Source organism: Sinocyclocheilus grahami, unplaced genomic scaffold (assembly GCF_001515645.1).
Source record: "Sinocyclocheilus grahami isolate Dianchi unplaced genomic scaffold, SAMN03320097.WGS_v1.1 scaffold287.1, whole genome shotgun sequence".
NCBI classification, from domain to species: Eukaryota; Metazoa; Chordata; class Actinopteri; order Cypriniformes; family Cyprinidae; genus Sinocyclocheilus; species Sinocyclocheilus grahami.
In genome coordinates, this window is record NW_015505466.1 from 59,519 (window position 1) to 80,937 (window position 21,419).

At 35.1% G+C, this 21,419-nt stretch overlaps 1 protein-coding gene across 1 annotated transcript in view; it reads left to right on the top strand.

Moving 5' to 3' along the window:
• Positions 1-21,419, top strand: part of LOC107600590 (acetyl-CoA carboxylase) — a 59,662-nt gene that overhangs the window by 27,019 nt on the left and 11,224 nt on the right. The window contains exons 20-40 of the mRNA XM_016292525.1: positions 2,440-2,628; positions 2,718-2,818; positions 2,910-2,998; positions 3,872-3,996; positions 4,204-4,431; positions 5,701-5,790; positions 5,886-6,004; positions 7,848-7,871; positions 8,451-8,552; positions 12,681-12,786; positions 12,884-12,940; positions 13,204-13,245; positions 14,760-14,975; positions 15,054-15,209; positions 15,288-15,491; positions 16,705-16,860; positions 17,541-17,687; positions 18,131-18,400; positions 18,500-18,597; positions 18,853-18,973; positions 19,623-19,733. Coding sequence (XP_016148011.1) covers positions 2,440-2,628; positions 2,718-2,818; positions 2,910-2,998; positions 3,872-3,996; positions 4,204-4,431; positions 5,701-5,790; positions 5,886-6,004; positions 7,848-7,871; positions 8,451-8,552; positions 12,681-12,786; positions 12,884-12,940; positions 13,204-13,245; positions 14,760-14,975; positions 15,054-15,209; positions 15,288-15,491; positions 16,705-16,860; positions 17,541-17,687; positions 18,131-18,400; positions 18,500-18,597; positions 18,853-18,973; positions 19,623-19,733 — 2,751 coding nt within the window. The remainder of the gene's footprint in view (positions 1-2,439; positions 2,629-2,717; positions 2,819-2,909; positions 2,999-3,871; positions 3,997-4,203; positions 4,432-5,700; positions 5,791-5,885; positions 6,005-7,847; positions 7,872-8,450; positions 8,553-12,680; positions 12,787-12,883; positions 12,941-13,203; positions 13,246-14,759; positions 14,976-15,053; positions 15,210-15,287; positions 15,492-16,704; positions 16,861-17,540; positions 17,688-18,130; positions 18,401-18,499; positions 18,598-18,852; positions 18,974-19,622; positions 19,734-21,419) is intronic.

The window sequence follows — 21,419 nt, forward strand, 5'->3', positions numbered from 1 at the left end:
TCTCACTCTTGTAAACCAGTGAATTTACATGACTTTTCCACTTGTTCATAATTTACTGGATAATAAAAAAAAATTCCTCAATTTCTACCCAATATATCTTAGAGCTGGGCATAACTAGAAAAATGTATATTCATTATAAAAATGGTCATTTCAGATGACTTTTCCATGTCTAGAATCACACATTTAAAAGTAAACTACCTCATATATCCAGGCTTTTCCTAACTGTGGGAATCTTAGTTATTCATAGAAAAAAAAGTTGCTGAGGGGGGTTGAATTAAAATAAGAATCATTCATTCATTCATTCATTCATTCATTCATTCATTCATTACTTTTTATTTTTAGCTTATTTTAATACTTAAAGGTGCTGTATGTAAGTTTTTGACTCTACTAAAGCATAAAAATACCATAATATGTTTGCAGATATTTAAGAAACATGCTAAGTTAGCATACTTGTTTATCTGAAAAACAATGCTACAGTCAGTTATTCTCCTTTGAAATTGTGTGTTCCGGGCCGGAATGTCGGTCTCTGTTTTAGTTTGTGAAACCCACCCACTGCCAGTTTACCCAATTGTATTTCGGGACCCCGGGTTGCCAGTTGACGGTTGCCCGTTCCTGTTGGTGTCATCAATCTGGCAACCTGTGTGTGTGTCAAGTCTGAGGAGGAGGGGCCCGGTGAAAAAACCCTCCCAATATTTTGAATTTGGACTGCAATACCTAGTTCAACCACTCAGTGTCAATCCTACATACAGCACCTTTAATATAATGAATGGCTACTGTCTGCCAGAGCCCTTCTTCAGTGCCAAGGTGAGAAAACAGATTATTAACAGCTCCTTGATAATTAAACACCTGTAACCAATGAAGCCCTTCATCCACATTATAGGAGTTCATAGCAGTGGTTCTCAAATTTTGGACTCCAAGGCCCCTTAATGTCCACATAAATATTTAAGTCTAACAATCCTAGTTTATTATTATTATTTTTTTTTTTTAATAAAATGTCAGGATTCCAGAAGTTTTAAGTGCTGAATGTTTTTCAAAGTTCTCACTCTTGTAAACCAGTGAATTTACATGACTTTTCCACTTGTTCATAATTTACTGGATAATAAAAAAAAATTCCTCAATTTCTACCCAATATATCTTAGAGCTGGGCATAACTAGAAAAATGTATATTCATTATAAAAATGGTCATTTCAGATGACTTTTCCATGTCTAGAATCACACATTTAAAAGTAAACTACCTCATATATCCAGGCTTTTCCTAACTGTGGGAATCTTAGTTATTCATAGAAAAAAAAGTTGCTGAGGGGGGTTGAATTAAAATAAGAATCATTCATTCATTCATTCATTCATTACTTTTTATTTTTAGCTTATTTTAATACTTAAAGGTGCTGTATGTAAGTTTTTGACTCTACTAAAGCATAAAAATACCATAATATGTTTGCAGATATTTAAGAAACATGCTAAGTTAGCATACTTGTTTATCTGAAAAACAATGCTACAGTCAGTTATTCTCCTTTGAAATTGTGTGTTCCGGGCCGGAATGTCGGTCTCTGTTTTAGTTTGTGAAACCCACCCACTGCCAGTTTACCCAATTGTATTTCGGGACCCCGGGTTGCCAGTTGACGGTTGCCCGTTCCTGTTGGTGTCATCAATCTGGCAACCTGTGTGTGTGTCAAGTCTGAGGAGGAGGGGCCCGGTGAAAAAACCCTCCCAATATTTTGAATTTGGACTGCAATACCTAGTTCAACCACTCTGTGTCAAACATACAGCACCTTTAATTGATCTTATTTTAAAAATAGGTTATTTTGATTGAAAGTTTGCTGAGGCCCCAGCATTTGGTTGAGAATTTGGTTGTGACATTTTTGCTACTTTCATTCATTAAAAATATTAACAGTAATAAATAATGAAATGACAAATGCACACGAGACTGCTGATATTGATGGTAGAATAGTAACCATTAAATAAGTTGAAAATTAATAATAATAGTGACCACCCTTAGTTTCATTATTGGATGACAAAGAAATATGTCATTGCCATGTACTTCTTACTTCTGCAGTTAAATTTTTTTTAAGAAAATCCATATTGCATTAGATATTACAAAATACCCTAGTGAAAAAAATTTAAATTCTTAAATGTATTTGAAATAAATTTATTTTGTGCTAAGTATACTACAAATACATTTACATATGTATGTGCTTAATAAAATTTATATTTTTGGTATACTAAAGTTGTATACTTGTTAAGTCTGCTAAATTGGAACAGCTAATTTTGTCCTTAATGCACTTTAATTGTGTGGAAGTAGTGCTGAAGTCCAACTAAAGATAAACTGAAGTATATTTGATTGTACTAAACTGGAACTATTGCAATTGAAATATTACCTTTTTTTTTACTAGGGTAGGCTTGGTGTGAAAAGGCGTTATGATTTGTATGTGTGTGTTATAGCTGAAAGAATGGGTGGAGCGTCTGATGAAGACTCTGAGGGACCCCTCTCTGCCGCTGCTGGAGCTTCAGGACATCATGACGAGCGTTTCAGGCCGTATCCCTCCTGCCGTAGAGAAGTCTATCAAGAAAGAAATGGCTCAGTACGCCAGCAACATCACCTCTGTCCTCTGCCAGTTTCCCAGTCAGCAGGTGCTACTTGTGGCCCTTTGAGTTCATGTCTTTCTGAAGCTACGAGACTGTGACCATTGTTTATAAATGTTGTCAAATTGTCATGTCAGGTTGCCAATATACTGGACAGTCATGCTGCCACGCTGAACAGGAAGTCAGAAAGAGAAGTCTTCTTCATGAACACGCAGAGCATTGTACAGCTGGTTCAGAAGTTAGTAAATCGTTCAAACAACCAACACGTGTATGTACACACACAATCACAAACGCAGGTTAACTGGCCCTCTTGTGTGTGGTGTACACAGGTACCGCAGTGGCATCAGAGGGCATATGAAGGCAGTGGTGATGGACCTCCTCAGGCAGTATTTAAGAGTGGAAGTTCAGTTTCAACATGGTAAGACCGCATCCTATATGCCTGCAAATTATGAGATATCGCTGGAAACTTAGGATGTTGCATTATTTTATTTTATTGTGTGAACACTGGATGGCAGTGCAACACTGGTTCATTCATACTGGTGTATTAAATCATTTAAATGAAAAGATTAAACTATTTACTAAATAGAAATAAAAAATAGAACAAAAAAATCCAACATGTGAATAATGAAAAGTAATGAAATAACGTTTTAATACAAATATTACTAAAGTAAAAAAAATAATTAACTAAAAAGTAGAATAAGACAAAAGATATATCTCATAAAAATGCCAGCTACCTATAAATTCAGAAAACGTATTTAAAAAAAATTTTTCGGATAATTGCCAGTTATTTTATTGTTAACTAAATCTACAGCTATTAAAAATCATTTTTGGTGATTGAAATAAAGCTGAAATAAAATATAAATAAAATATTAGATGAAAAACTTAAAACTCTTGAAATATGAAAATAAAAAATGTTGCTTTGGCCACTAACTGAAAAAAATAAAGAAGTTTAAGTTGAAATACTCAAATTAAAGCAGTATAGAAATATAAAACTAAGAAAAAAATGACAAAAACACACAACAAAATTACTAAAACCTAAACTAAACTAATAGTATAATAAAAAAGCTAATCCAAAATATGAATAAATATTATAATAGAATGTAAATACTACTAAAATAACACATAAGGGATTTGAATAAAATGTTAACTTGAATTTAATACATTAAGAATGTTTGCTTTTTCTATTCTCACCATTTTATTACCTGTTTTTCTTTTTCTTTTTAGGTGTTTTTTGTTTGTATTAATTAATTCACTATTCATTTGTGTATGTGTGCGTGTATGTTATTCCCAGGTCACTATGACAAGTGTGTATTTGCACTACGAGAGGAAAACAAAGGGGACATGGCTAATGTGCTCAACTACATATTCTCTCATGCACAAGTCACAAAGAAGAACTCTCTGGTCACCATGTTGATTGTGAGTGCAGAGTCACAATTTTCAAACCGAGAGAAACAGGAAATGTGGAAACAAGAATTTTTTTTATATATATATATAATTCAGAAGGCCATCTTGTAGATTGCAGTTGCACAATGTAATAACAGTCAAGATGTAATAAAAGCATGTTTATATTTAGTCTGTGACTCCAGTCCACTCGTGATCAATGTTCTTAACTTCTCTCTGTAGGATCAGCTGTGTGGACGAGACCCTACTCTGACAGATGAGCTCATGGCAATACTCACAGAACTCACACAGCTCAGCAAGACCACTAATGCCAAGGTGGCGTTGCGGGCACGGCAGGTTCTCATTGCCTCGCACCTTCCGTCATACGAGCTGCGACACAATCAGGTGGAATCCATCTTCCTGTCTGCCATCGACATGTACGGGCATCAGTTCTGCATTGAAAACCTGCAGGTAGGACATGCTGGATGTATGATGACTGCTCTATAGTGCCATCTGCTAGACAGCGTTTTGCCACTATTTACACTTTACAATTGAATAAATGACTCCCATTTATTTACATATGAGAAATTTGAATTGAATTGACTATGTTAACAGAAATGTGTAAAAAAATGAATGAGAATGGCAGAATTTTCTAAATTGCAGTTGCAAATAATTTTAATTGACTTTTGTGGAAAAAATGTAAATGGTTACATTAATTACATCAACGTGAGCTGATTAATTATTCCCTGATATGCAGACATTTTCTCCAGACATACTTTCATAAGTTCAGTACTGTTAAATTATTTAAAACACACTTTACACTTTATTATATTGTTTAGTAATGTACTATTATAGTTATATAAAATGAACAAGCCATGTAGGTACTGCAACACAGTTTTGTAACAGTATCAGTATGTTTAATAATAATATGATAAATGAAAATGAATTAAATGTACATTAATAGTGACTTCAGTTTATTGTTTAATTCATTCAGCTAGTTGTGCAAACAAATAAATGCGGTTCTTTTGAACTTTCTATTTATCAAAGAATCCTTAAAAAAAAAAGATCACATGACACTAAACACTGGAGTAATGGCTGATGAAAATACATCTTTATCATCACAGGAATAAATTACATTTTAAAATATGTGACCCTGGAGCACAAAACCAGTCACAAGTAGCACGGGTATATTTGTAGCAATAGCCAACAATACATAGTATGGGTCAAAATTATTGATTTTTCTTTTATGCCAAAAATCATTAGGATATTAAGTAAAGATCATGTTCCTTGAAGATATTTTGTAAATGTCCTACCATAAATATATCAAAACTAAATTTTTGATTAGTAATATGCATTGCTAAGAACTTCATTTGGACAACTTTAAAGACGATTTTCTCAGTATTTCGATTTTTTTGCACCCTCAGATTCCAGATTTTCAAATAGTTGTATCTCGGCCAGCTTTCAGATGATGTACAAATCTCAATTTCAAAAAATTTACCCTTATGACTGGTTTTGTGGTCCAGGGTCACATATATAAAAATATAAATTGTAATAATGTAGTGTAATATTATTGTCAATTTTATTTATTGTATTTATGTATTGCCATTTATTTCAAAAACATTTCAAAAAATGTTAATTCTTAGTCCTAACTTTTGAACTGTAGTGTATTAAAATGTTGTAATATTTTGCTCTTGAACATTGTGTGTTAAGTTATTGATACCTTTCTTGATTTTTTTCTAGAAACTGATCCTGTCAGAGACATCCATCTTTGATGTGCTGCCAAATTTCTTTTACCACAGTAATCAGGTGGTACGGATGGCTGCTTTAGAGGTAAGACTGTGTCATTTTACATTTATCCAAGAAATTAAGTATTTATTTTTGTCTTGTTAAGAATCAAGAACATGGTTCTCACTCTCATTTCTCAGGTGTATGTTCGTAGAGCTTATATCGCTTATGAACTCAACAGCGTCCAGCACCGTCAGCTGAAGGACAACACGTGCATCGTGGAGTTCCAGTTCATGCTGCCCACATCCCACCCCAACAGGTACCTCAAGATGTACCGCACCCCTGCTTCCCCCATCTCTCCCACCCCTCGCTGGGACTGTGGAGGAGCATGTCAAAACACTATAAAAGAAAGGGCTGACTGGGGCAAATGTGTTTGAATTCTCTGCATAGATCAAAGCTACTGGTTGTTTGTGACACAAATTCTTCTCCACTGTGCCACAATCCACTTCCCCTCACACCTTTAAAATGCTCTATTTGTGCACAATCTATGCCACTGATTTAGTGTCTGCTGTGATCAGAAGGTTTGTATGAAGTAGGAGTAGAAAGTGACAGGGTCTGAATCACAGGGCCAAAAAAAGCTCTTCTTTAAGGTGTCTCTCATCTGTGCTGGCCACATCCGTGTGTTTCAGGTGACAAACCAAAGAACGCGACCAATGGGATATGCTTACTGAATGTTCTGATTGGCTGTCTACCAGCTCGCACTTCTTGCACTTTTTAAAATTTTTTATTATTCTCTGCTGATTCATGCATGTGAACTGATTCAGTGTAGCCTCTTCTGATGCGTGCAGAGCATTTTTTTGTGTGCATTTAGTCATATTTACTTATTATTTTCTCTCCAATACTCCCAGCTCCTAGCATGTGCTTTTCCAGCTGCTTTACCTGTGATTTGTGTAAACTGAGTGGCTTATGCATTGTACTGTGTTAAAGTACATGAAAGAGATTTTAGCTGCATTTAGTGCAGTTTTTTTAAGAGCTGAATTGTTGCATGTGAGGGAGGGGCGGTCGTTTGTGAAATGTGTGGCTTAGTTTAGAAGTGGAAGAATCTCACAAAACCATGACCTGGTCACAAATTTAAAGCCCTAAAATCAAAGGAAAAAAACAAAACAAAACAAATAAATTATATTTCATGTAGGGATGCTCTCATATTAAAATTCTGTCAGATAAGCCAATATTTATTTTGATGATATGGCCAGTAATTTATTAAATGGACAAAAAGACAAGTAAAATAAAAACATACAAAATAATTAAAATGATTAAGATCATCTAAATATTACTTTTTAAAGTGTTATTAAATTAGTAGTGTTGGTATTAACTTAATTAACTGCACTTTAATGCAGTAATTCTTTTGAAAGAATTGAAACTAACCATTTTCTATTTCAGTATATTTTAAAATGCAATTTATTTTATTTTGCACCCCTATTTTTGCATTAAAAATCAACTTTAGGACCTTTTTTGCATTGTACCATAATAATTAATCCCACCTCCCAATTCTCATTATGCAATACATTTTACTTCTAAGCTTATTAGCAATTCACGATATTCTCAATATTGTAGATGTTCATTACTACAATAATACATTAATTTTGTTCTAATAATATGTCATTATTTTTAATTGCTTTTTATTCAAAACCGTTGGTGCAGTAATGAGAAAAGAGGAAAATGTGCTTAAGTGCAAAAAAGTTTTTTTTAAAGCTCCTAAAACAGCCTAGATTTTCTTAAAGCAAAATATAATTTATTGTTTCTTTCATTTGATTTTGGGGTGAAATGTGACCAGGATGTTTTCTTGATAGGTTTTATAAGATTTGCCCTCAAATGATCAAAGACGGTCAGATATGCATTTATGCACTAACCAAATAATCACTCATTTGAGACACTTGTATAATTCAATTAAACTTTGTGCAAATGCAACACAATTGTCTTTAAGCCACTTCTCATTAGCAGCAATCTGCTGGTCCAAGTTAATATGCGCATAAATCAAGTGCACTGAAATTAGATTGAGTCTGTCAGATATGTGAAAGGGCCGCACACTTCTGATGTCTGACTGACCCCTCCCATTGATGCCTGACACTAACCAATCAGTAATCAATGTTGTTTGATTGCAGAGGGAACATCCCCACTCTAAACAGGTATAGTACACATTCTTTCCTCCATAAAACAAAATCTAGACTTAGAATAGAAAAGCAACATGGTCAAACATATAAATTGTAAATAGTAGTCAGTATAATATGCAGTAATACTATATGAATATTCAGAGTATTCAAGTATAACCAATGTATAAAAGATGTATTTGAATTAATATTTTAAGACATAAACAACCTTGGATGAAATGCATTAGCGCCCTACTGAATGGATCTAATGATGATCAAAGCTTCTGAGTGCCTCTAAATATTTTGAATCAATCGAATGCAGATATTATGCGTGTAAGTTTGTGTTTTATTGAAAACAGCTCTTCCTTTGCACTTTATTCTGTTGATCTCAGTAAATACAAACTCATTTGCATGGCTTATTGCACCACTCTCAACACAAATGTGTGTGGGTCTGTCTGAAATTATATCATTGTGTGTGCGCATGCAAATGAAGACACTCCCGTAATATGTTAAGTGAAGTGAAATTGTTTAGACCTCATACTGGTTTTGAATTAGCTACATAATAGTGGCAATTAAATCTGCTGTTTGTATGTTTGTGTGATGTGATTGTCCTCCCAGGAAACTGTCTGCCCCACTTCAGGACTACAAACTTCCAGATATCACAGCTAACGCTAGTGCTGCCACAGGGGCAGCTAGTGAGTCTGCTGAGAATGAGGACAGGTAGAGCAGGACAGACTACAGGGTTTAATCACAGAGAGGGTTTAATCAGTCAAGAATAATCTATGCAGTTTTCTTAATGATAACTGGGTATTAGGGATGTTCATTTCGGTTATTTTTCCTAACCGACAACCGATGCTCGTTAACCGACAAGATTATTTTAATTTAGGATTGAATTAAATTAGAAAGGATAAGTGTCCGTGACCCATTAAAAAGAACATTTGTTTCCCGGGGATTAATTTTACATGCGCAAAAAAGCAGCAAACAACAGAACATGAGGATTTACATGGTCATATCACATCACGCACCTGCAGCGCTTCTGCGAGCGGAGAAAAACATAATAAAGCTATGCTATATAGCAATATATATATATAATGTATATAAAACGAATAAATAGGCCTATATGAGAATGTTTTTACTTAAATTATAAATTAAGAAAATGAAAGAAAAACAAGTAGCCTAGTATGCAGAGTTTCGGTTCATTTTTGTGCTGCGCGAAAGAAAAGACTGCAGAAAGCGGCATCCTATTTTCCTTTAGGCTTATTTTACAAAAGCACAAAGATTTGTTTTTATTGTGAATGTACACAGATAAAGGCAAACCTTTTACAATTCCGATTATCTTTAGGACTAAAAGGAGTAGTTGCTTCCACTGTTAGAAGGAAAAAAATTCAAGTGATTGCGCCGGCGCCGCATGCGTGCACAGTTAAGCATTGCTACCTTGACAATGCAGCCTGTTTATTATCATAATAAAATACAGTCAGTCAAACATATGGAGAAAAAAAATATGTAGTAAAATCTGTTAAGCCGTTAAGGTTAAGTGTTATCACTGTACCGCCGTGATGTTATACAAAACATTTTGTTTTACGTGGATATTGGAACGCGAGTGAAGTACATAATAAAAAATAATTTGCCATTCAAATACATTGCGAATACAGAAACGTTTAATTTTGTGTGGAATGAGAGACCCAACGTTGGTTTCAGTTTCGTTTTAGCCTAAATGAATTCGTTTTTGCTTGTCGTTTATATTGCTATAGCTTCTTATATTTTTAATTCTTGTTCTCTTCTAAATACTGTTAATTGACAGGATTTGTTGTGGAGTGAGGAGAACTAAAATAGCCTAGCTATGTTTACGGTGTTTATTATAATGTTTGTAAACATTTTGCATCGGCATTAGGCCTATTTCTGAATGAAATAATAAAATGCGATTTATACGCGACTTAGCCTGTTTTTTTCCCCCTAAAAAACATTTTTTTTTACGCGTAGCGTATTTTAACCATGCAGCAAACCGTTTTAAATATTTTGATAAATTACTGAAAAAATAAATAATTAAATTGCTTTTTAAACCGTTTAACTGATTGTATTAATCGGTCAAAATTCTTACCGTCGGTTAAACGGTTAAAATGAACATCCCTACTGGGTATGAATCTTTTAATTAGTCTTAATGGGCAAGAGATTGCTGTCAAATACTAACATTGAACAGGATACTTGGCACCTTCTGGAATTTTGACCATTTCTGATAGATGTGCGGATTAAGCTTTATAATTAAAGGTGTTATTAAAGGAATATTCTGGGTTAAATATAACTTAAAATCAATAGCCCTTACATGGACTCCACTGGAAATAATTTTGAATTCCAGTCCCTCAGTTTGTAAAATCAGGAAAAATGCATTAATAATAATGCACTTGCAATAAAGTGTACCAGAAATAAAGTCAAACCCTGGGTCGCCAGGATGATTTAAGGAAAACGTGTAGGCTATATGTACATAACAAAGTTCAAGACTCAGGGAAGAAGGAAGCGGGAACTGGCAAAGCGATAGAGGCTATTTACTCTTAGTGCAAATAGCATATTTTCTTAGCGATAGATGCTATTTACGCTAAGTGAAAATAGCAGTATTTTTTTGTGATATCATATGCTATTTACACTAAGTGCAAATAGCTATACATTATATTAATACTATGTTAAAATAGGATATTCTGCTAATTACTTATTGCAAATAGTGGCAATTATCTGCACCTCAGCATTGTAATACATTATAAAACCATATACAATAATAACTTGTGTAAATTTTAATTATAATTCAAATTATTAAATGGATACCACCTTACTGGGACAAAAGCCCTCCTTACACTTACCCTAACCCTACACGATACTTTATTTTTAACTTTTTGATTATTTCCTTCATTTTTATAAAAAATAAATGCTTTCTGATGTGATTTGAAAAGGGAGAAAAAAAGTTAGCCAAAAGGCAGATTCAAACCCGGGTAGATCGCGTCAAAAGGAGTAGCCTATGACACATGCTTTACCATCTACGCCACTGAATCTGATGATTGATGACTGTCTTTTGTAATGTTGACTAGCCCAATCACACGTTGGTGGGTGGAGTTAGTGTAAATAGCCTCTGCCAACAAAGCAGTCTATTTGCACTTAGTGTAAATAGACACTCCGATTTTATTTTTATTTTTTTATTCCCAACAGTTAAACAGTTGCCCACAGAAAAAAACACTTCCCGCGCCTATGAGTGTAGTTTTAGTTCTGGCAGGCCACGTTTACCACGTCTACCTATAGGAATACAAAGCCTATCACAGTATCCATATATAAGGTCCTTTAGTATTATTAGCAGCTATCGCATTGCTCAATAACTAATTAGCCTTCTCCATCCCCAGCTCCTCCTCTCATCCAGTCAGGATTCAGGCTTCTGATTCTCCTTTAAATCAAACTAATTCAAAAGTGTGTACATTAAATTATTGAACATTAATGATATCTTCAATACATTTATGTTGGTTCTGTTCTGTTTACCCCAGGGGGCCGGGAATGGGGGGTTATCACTGCTCTCATCCATGCTAGGCTGCATGGATGCACAGGGAGTTCTTGCCCAGAACAGAACCATACTGCCAATCCAAACTGTATGCTAATTGTCAATCATCTTTGATGATAGTGGTTTTGACAGAAATATTATTTCCTATGACTTATTCATTTGCAGCCACAACTTATTATTTTGTTCCCTCATCTTAGGTAAATCATGTTGTTACTAGTTTATTCCCTTTTAATTTAGTTCAATTGTGTGCATGGCTCCATCGTTAAAAAGTAGTCCTGTCAATAAAATAAAATCATCAGTTAATTTCACTATTTCTGATTTTAGAAAGCAGAATGAAATTGTAATCAAATGTTACATCTAAAACTTAGGTTTTGTTAAACATTTTTCATTAATATCTTAACTTTGAGAAGACAAAATTTTTTCACAGACCCGTTTAAGAACCAACATGCCCAATAGACTTCCAGTGTAAATGTGTCATGATGAACCCATTTCTTTTGTTTCTACAAATCGAGGGTTGACCCAAAATTAGGGTGATGGTATGGTAAACAGCAGGCCGCAGCTAGATTGTTTAACCTGGAATATTCTTAACTAAACTGTACCTCCACCATGAATTTAAATAAATGAATGTAAATGCATGAATTCACCCATACAGTGAAGTTTCAGTCTTAACAATTTTTTCCTTTAATATCTGGTTTACTTGCCTCCTGACAACTGGCCCCTTTTATAACATTCAGATCCCCGTCCATGACTGTTGACAGGCACTGCCATATTAGCAGAGACCCCGCCCAGAGTGAGCCGCATGCAGTCCGCCATGTTTATCACAGACATAACCGTGTTTTTGTGATTTTTGCTTTTAACATAAACTTGTGTGTATTTGACAGTTTAAATGCAATAAGACATGAAAGAGAACTTAGTTTAGTACTCGCATGTCATGTGACAGCGCTTTCTGTGTGTGTGCTTCGGATGTGCGTTCAGAAAACTGTACATCAGATCCAAGGTATGAGCTGTAAAGGCACAGCCCTGTTCTGGAAAAGTGGGCGGGGAGCAGCAGCTCATTTACATTTAAAGAGACATGCTCGAAAACAGCGTGTTTCTGCTTTCGTTCAAAATAGACATTTTCAAAATGATATAATAAAATATCTGTGAGGTATTTTGAGCTGACACTTCACAGACACATTCTGGGGACACCTGAGACTTATACTACATCTTGTAAAAAGGGGCATAATAGGTGCCCTTTAATGTTTGATGCAATTATTTGGAACATTGTTGTTTTCTATGCATAGTTTATATTGTGTTTTTTTTGTCTTACTGCAGAGCATTCAAGATGAGCCGATTCATATCCTTAATGTGGCCATAAAGACAGACAGTGACATTGATGATGATGGGTTAGCAGCCATGTTCCACGAGTTTACTCACTCTAAGGTGAAACAGAGTTCTGTTCTCTATATGATGATTGTTTTTAACAAAAATGTTTAAATGTCAGTGTATTAATTGTTTACTTGCATCATTTTTACCACAGAAATCTCTGCTATTTGAGCACGGCATCCGAAGACTTACCTTTTTGGTTGCTCAGAAGGTATGCTTTCTAAATGACATTTTAACATTTTGACTCCTAGGTTTTGGAACAGAGCCATTATAAATGGTCTCTTAATTAAGTTACAGACTTAATTATAAGACTGTTCAGTCTTTCAAATGTACAAAACCTGTTCTGTAAATGTCCTGTAATAATGAATACCATATACTGTACCATTAATATTGGTCTGGTCTCCCTGATCGGTGTTGACATGTACAGAATGCAATGCTATTTCACGGTTAATGTTTAATGTCTTTGTTTCACAGAGAGAATTCCCCAAATTTTTCACTTTTCGAGCTCGAGGCAAGGTGAGTTATGTTTTACACAAGACTACCAGTGACAGGCACAAAAGACTATAACACTTTTAAATGCGAGTGTTCATTAAATCCATCAGCAGCTTTATGTTTAGGGGGGGAAATACAAAGGAAATGAGGAGAAGGGAAAAAAAGCTGTTATATTCCTCCATTTCTTGTCTTTGCTGTGCAAGTCACTCCATCATGATCAATGGCGTTTCTCTGGCTTCCTTCAGCCCTGATAGTTTGCTAAAATGGTTCCAGCAAAGCTCATTACATTAATGAACTTTTTAATTATTTGTCTCATTTGAGAGGGATGACATCCATTAGCAGCTGTGATTACCTACATTTACTAAATCCAGCCTGCTATTATAGCTCACAGGCACTTTCTGCTTCTGTAGACTCACTTTCTCTAAATTTAAAATGAGCAATTTCATTCCATTTTAAATTTTCTATTTTATTCAATCTTATTATTATAGTTATTAGTAAAATTTAGCCATTTCATGATCAAACTTTTTAGGGGTGCTCGATTATGGCAAAAATCTTAATCAATTATTAAATCAATTATTTTTGGTCAATATTGTAAACATGATTAGGACTAGACATAACACAAGAGTCATTTTCTTTTCCACATCAATTATATTTCTGTTGGATATAAGGTTACTATAATATCAAAATTTTAGATACCAGTGACATTCACAATTTTCGATAACAATTTCAATTTCACAGCAGAAACTAATACTTGGCTGTCTAATGTAAGTGGGGGGAAAATACCTTGTTTAGTTCATCATTCTAATTTTGCATTTCTGCTATACAAGCAGCTACAAATGGAATTGTGAAAGATAATGGGTCTCTTCACTAATGATTTTTGTGGATTATTCATATTTATATCAACAGGAGAATTTCTTACAAAAATATTTGTATGATATTAAAATTTTCCTAACTTGTACCTTTCCTCTACCTTTTTATGAAAGTAGAACATTTTATACAAAATGTATTGATGAATTGTGATATGAAAATCATTTGTACACAGATTTCGCACACACATTTGTCTTGGTTAGTGAAAATAAATAATATAATATAATTAGGGCTGTCAGTTTAACGCATTAACTTAATTAATTAGTTATGAAAGAATAACGTGATTAAAATATTTTAACACCTTAATGTTAATGCACTGGCCCTTGAAATTTTGCTTGAAATTTTATGTTGAATCAAATAAAATATTTCTTTCTATAGCTACTATGTGTAATGTCTACTTTATACTTTCTCATTTCACACAAAAATAGCTTTAATCTTTTGTGGGTATTTTCAGTCAAATTTATTTTGTGATTAATTAGGTCAATTATTCGGCACATCATTTAATTAATTTGATTAAAATTTGTAATCGACTGACAGACCTAAATATAATATAATATAAATATTTTTTAGAACTTTTTTTAGAACCACTTTCGACCAAGTTCAGTTTTATAGTCGTTTAATTTTGTCTTACAAAGAAGTTTTTGTCAATTTTGTCAATCCTTTTTTTCTAGTTTGAGGAGGACCGTATCTACAGGCACTTGGAACCTGCCTTGGCTTTCCAGCTGGAGCTCAACCGCATGCGAAACTTTGCACTGACGGCCATCCCCTGTGCCAACCATAAGATGCACCTGTACTTGGGAGCTGCCCGCGTGGAAGTGGGCACTGAGGTCACAGATTACCGCTTCTTTGTGCGGGCCATCATCCGCCACTCGGACTTGGTCACCAAGGTAGGAGCATCTCTGTGGTCTATGTTTGCATCCATAAACTTGGTTATATGTGACACTGTATGGTTCCCCACCATGTAGGAAGCGTCATTTGAGTACCTGCACAACGAGGCAGAACGTTTGCTGCTGGAGGCCATGGATGAGTTGGAAGTGGCCTTCAACCACACCACAGTGCGCACTGACTGCAATCACATCTTCCTAAATTTTGTCCCAACCGTCATCATGGACCCTTCTAAGGTTTTAATGAGTTTCAGTGGATTTTGTTTCAGGAAGGTACTTATCTGCATGCGTTTTGAGCTCTTGTGTTCTCATTAGATTGAGGAATCTGTGCGCTCCATGGTCATGCGCTACGGGAGTCGCCTCTGGAAGCTCCGTGTGCTCCAAGCCGAGCTGAAGATTAACATCCGACTGACACCCACTGGCAAACAGATCCCCATCCGCCTCTTCCTGACCAATGAGAGTGGCTACTACCTGGACATCAGCCTGTACAAGGAGGTCACAGACTCCCGTACAGGACAGGTGGGGAACAAAGACAGACAGGTGGGGCTCACGTGTCTCTCATTAACACAAACACATTTTATGCAGACAGCTAAAACTGAACAACAGTACTATGCCTTTGTCATCCCTCATTGTTTGTTAATAATATGTGTTAATTTTCTGTCAGTAGCAAACACACAATCAGTGAAAAGTTTGGACACGCATTCTTTACATTTGTTTAATATAACTCTAAAAAATTTTGAAAATTAGTGAAGTCAAAGCTAGGAAATAATACAAATGACCAAAAAAATCTTATACTTTTTCTTATATTTTATCTTTTTCAAATTCGACACCCTTTCATGCATATATTTGTCTAATATATAAAATATGTGAAAATATGTATGTAATATGTAAAATATATAAATATGTCAAAAATATACACAGTGTATATATATGCTTTCAGTCATTTAATAGATCAAAAATATTTAAAATACATTTCTGTTCAAAAATGTTTTTGTTTGTTTTTGAAAGAAGTATTTATTTAATCAAACATATATGAAAACAGTAATATTGTGAAACATTTTTACAAATTAAAATTAATTATTAAATTAATTGCCGTTTTAAAATTAATTTGTGCTCAAGAACCATCAATTCTGCAGTATTTTTCGGAAAACTGCAATCCATTGTTTTTCAGATTTCTTTGATGTATAGAATGTTAAGAAGGACAGTATTAACTTTGAATCAGTTCATTTCTTTAAAAAAACCTACTAACCCCAATATTTTGAATGGTATTGTATATATTTATGCTATTACTAATAATGATTAATAAGCGGCATTATTTTGGTATTTGTTATTTATATGTATCATGATAAAAATGAATATAGTCACATGTGTCCAAACATATAAATGGCACTGCACAATTTGTTGTTTCACTAATATTCTTTCAGACACTGGCGTTGGGTGATTTGTCATTGTGCTAGTCACCATTTAGTTTCATTTGTCAGTGATGTGGTGACTTTTTCTGTTTGAATGTAAAAAAATGCTGTTCAATTAATCATTTAAAAAAAAAAATTCAAAATGATCTTTTGTCATTGTAACATCAACTGTCAGTTTTGTTTCTTCGTATCATTGGCCAACTGTTATCTGTTTGCTTAGACATGGGGAAAAGTATCGATTTATATATAGTTGTTTGTGTTTCTTTACCTATGCTTGACTTGCTGACTCTCTTTTGCCCTCTGTCTCTCTCTCATATCAGATCATGTTCCAGGCATATGGAGATAAGCAGGGTCCTCTTCATGGCATGCTCATCAACACACCCTATGTCACTAAAGACCTCCTGCAGTCCAAACGCTTCCAGGCCCAGAGCCTCGGTACCACCTATGTCTATGACTTCCCAGAGATGTTCCGTCAGGTATTGTCCACAACCTGACACAGTAGTCTGTGATGGCAAATCTTTTCACATTTCAAGATATAATTGCATTTCAATGTATATTAACATTTAAATGTTGAAGGTCAGTATGATTTTTTTTTTAAAGAAATGAATACTTTTATTCAGCAAGGTTGCATTAAATTGATCAAAAGTGACAAGACATTTTTAATGTAAAGGCATTTATGTTCTATGTTCTTGAACGTTCTATTCATCCATTCATATTCATCATGGTTTTCCAGAAAAATATTAAGAAACACAACTGTTTTCAAGATTGATAATGATAAAAAATGTTACTTGAATGATTATCATTTCATCATCATAGAATGATTTGTGAAGGATCATGTGACACTGGAGGAACAGCTAGTCAAAATGTCACAGGAAAAACTACATTTTAAAATCTTGTAAAATGGGAAAACTATTCTTAAAGTTGTAATGATATTTCATAAAATTACTGTATTTTTGATCAATTAAATGCAGTGATGGTGAGCATAAGAGACTTTTCGAAAAACGTAAAAATCGTACTGACCCCAAACTTTTGAACAGTAGTGTATATTTTAATACACAAAGTTGATTATCAAGTCTTTGTTTATCCATTTTTTAAACAAGAGCACTGGAAATATATGAAGATAAACATTTCTCATGTGGTGTCCATTTTCCTCTAGGCTCTGAAGAAGCTATGGCAGTCCATGGACGCACACGCCAACTTACCCAAGTGTCCTCTTCCATCGGAATTGCTGACCTTCACAGAGCTGGTTCTGGATTCTCAGGGTCAGCTAGTGCAGATGAACCGCCTACCTGGAGGAAATGAGGTTAGATTGCACCATGTTAATGATATTGGCTAAAACGTATTTGTAAAAATGTATCATCTTAAACTGAACTGAACTGAATCAACAATGAACTGATTTCAACTGAAAAATGACTAATGCCTTTTTAGAGTTCAATTCAATTCTGAGAATTCAATTTTGTTTGCATCATTGAATCATTATTTTATTGTTGAGCACTGTAAAGCTGCTTTAAAACAATCTGTATTGTATAAAGTGCTATAGTAATAAAGGAAGACTGTGTAACTCAAACTTAATGTGTGGCATTTCTTGCTCATTTTCAACAAATGATCACATGCAGTAAACTTTGTACACTGTAGGGGGCCCCTTTGCTTCTTAAATGTTGGTTTGTGAGGATCCACAAGCATTTATTTAGTTCTCACACCTTTATTGTGGATAGAAAATGAACTCATGATTCCATGATTCTCTAGATTGGCATGGTAGCATGGCGGATGACTCTCCGAACCCCTGAGTACCCGGCTGGCCGTGAGATTATTGTGATCAGCAATGACATCACACATAAGATTGGCTCCTTCGGGCCGCAGGAGGATGTGCTGTTCCAGCAGGCTTCAGAGATGGCGCGGGAAAGCGGCATCCCACGAATCTATATCGCTGCCAACAGCGGAGCCCGGATTGGCCTGGCAGAGGAGATCAGACACATGTTCCATGTGGCCTGGCAGGATCCAGCAGACCCCTACAAGGTTTGGAGTGGCTCCAGGGGAAGGGATCAGCGATCATTGATGTAGTGTTTATCTTCAGGAATTGTGTGGTAATCACAGTGTTTTCCTGTTAAATGGTAGGGCTTTCAGTACCTGTACCTCACACCTCAGGACTATAAGAAGGTGTCTGCTCTGAACTCAGTCCACTGTGAACATGTGGAAGACGAGGGTGAATCAAGGTGAGCTGCATATTATCCCATACACAAATTTTTTTTATTGTTAATGCTTTTATGTCTAACATAAGAATTGTCTTTGCTGCATAATTTCAGTGAATAGTTGGACTGGGAGGAGGTTTTGAGTTCTGAAGGTTCACATTGTACATTGAACATTTATTTCAAAAGATTGCCAGGATTTTTTTTTCCTGTCATTGATTAGGGTCATTTTTTGTTGTTCTATTGTAATATAAATTCTCCTTTTAATGTGTGTCTTTGCAGGTATAAGATCACTGATATCATTGGTAAAGAGGAGGGGTTGGGTGTGGAGAACTTGAGAGGTTCTGGCATGATCGCGGGTGAATCTTCACTGGCATATGAGGATATCATCACCATGAACCTGGTACGCTAGCAGAACACAAACACTTGTTAAAAACTGTGACTTGTTAAAAACATTTGGAGAAGTTCCACTATTCACAAATGCTCATAAGCAATACATTTGGTAAAGCATTACCTAGGATAAGATTAAGGTCTGCAAGATTTTATTTTATTTTTTTTAAGAAATTTATATTTTTTTCCTGCAAGGTAGCATTAAATTGATCGAAAGTGACAGTAAGGCATTTACAATGTTACAAAATATTTGTATTTTAAATAAATGCTGTTAATTGATCAAAAGAATCCTAAAAAAAAATTTACCACAAGGTATCAACTGTTTTCAACATTCTTAATATTAAGAAATGTTTCTTGAGCACCAAAATCGGCATATCTGAATGATTTCTAAAGCATCGTGTGACAGTAATTGCTGCTGAAAATTCAGCTTTGGCATCACAGAAATAAATTACTTTTTAAAATATTAAAGTATTAGTTGTTTTAAATTGTAATAATATTTCACAATATTACTGTTTTTACTGTATTTTTGACCAAATAAATGCAGCCGTGGTGAGCATAATAGACTTCTTTAAAACAATAAATAAATATAATCTTACCCAAACTTTTGTGCAGTAGTTTAGATGTTATAGTGTTTCTGAATGTCTGTGTTTTCTGGTCCTCAGGTAACATGCAGAGCCATTGGAATCGGAGCATATCTGGTGAGACTGGGCCAAAGAACCATACAGGTGGAGAACTCTCACATCATCCTGACTGGAGCTGGAGCTCTCAATAAGGTCAGCAGCTGCACCCATTTACATGTTTTCTAGTTTTAGAATCCATAAGCTAACTGTGCCTTCTCAAAGCAGTTTTATAATTCGCCTAGTATGATTTGTATGTTTTCAAAGGTCTTCTCTGTTGTTTTAGTTGCTGCTATGAAAGGTGGCATGTGTGCATAAATTACCTATTCACTCTGCTGAATAGGGCATTTTAATTGGCCTCTTTTAATTGCTTGAAGTAATTTGATTGGTCCGAGGCAATTGTGACAGGTTAGTGTGAACTCCAAAAGCCTTGTGTGCACTCAGCTATGACCCAAGTAAATTAATCCCTAATTCATGCAATTACCACGACTGCTTTACAATATGACTTTTATGAATCAACCAGTTTTTTATTTTACTGGTGACAGCGGTTGGCTGTGCATTCAAGCATGTGTTAAAGGAACAGCTCACCCAAAAATGTAAATTCTTTCATCATTTATTCACCCCTCATATCATTCCAAACACATATGACTTTATTTCATAAAAAAAACAAAAAGACAAAATTTGGTAGCACTTTTTACAGTCCTGTTCCACGTGTCCATACTATACTTATAAAGTAGAAATTACAATAACTGAGTAATAACTACATACTATGCATGAACCTACCCCTAAACCTAAACCATGTAGTTACCTTACACTACCCGGTACTTTCTTGGGTAATTACACTATAAGTACACATGCTGTACAATAATGTATAACAAAAAATTTGTATGTGCAAAGTTTTTCCAGGCAATTACTATGTAATTTTTAAGCAGTTGGGATCTTGTTATTTTCAAGCTTAAAAAAGGAAGCAAAGGCACCACATGTGCTTTATTGGGAACAGAAATTAAATCAAAAATGATTTGCTACAAACTGAGGGACAGTATTAAAACTGATATCTCAGTATAAAGACAATAGAAGTCAATGGAAAATTGTTTCTGTAGGTTTATAATTCACCCCTCTGTGACTGCCATCCCCCCGCGTCTCTCTCTCTCTGTCTCCCATCATGATGCTGCAGCTCCCGCAGGAATAATAGAAAGAGAAGCGTGAAGTTGTTATTTGCATAGAAATAGGCTGATGCCTGGGGCTGAGACCGGGGAGGGACACCCATATCATTCCTCTGAGAACAGAATGAGCACTTCTACTGCCACAGATATCCCTGTCTCGCTCTGCCTTTCTCCCATCACTCTCTGCAGCAGTCTAGATTAGGGTTGGGAACCGAGAAACAGTTCTTATTCAGAACAATTTCCTTTAATGGTTCTTAAATGTCCGGTGTGGACAGAAAAACGGTATTCAGATATTTCAGTCACGGCCAGTATCTGTGTCACGGCCAGTATCTGTTTGTCCTCTCTGGAACTGCAGGAACGCCCCATCTATCTCCATCTGAAAATGTTCTTTACAGTCCCATTACTGTGTTAATTAGAGCAGAACCGTGATCGGCTCATTTACAAATGCCCATGATAAGCATTACCGCACAGGTCTCAGAATACATCAGGTCTGTAAGTGATTATGACTGTAACAAAGGTGTCAGTCTCAGAGTTTAGAATGTTTTTTTTTTTTTGTGTGTGTGTGGATGGTCAAACCTGTGATTTGTATTACTGTGATATGGAAGAGTTCAGTCTTTCATTAACCACTGGAACAAAAGGGACATAACAGACACATAAACTGGAGCTAGAGTCAAGACCC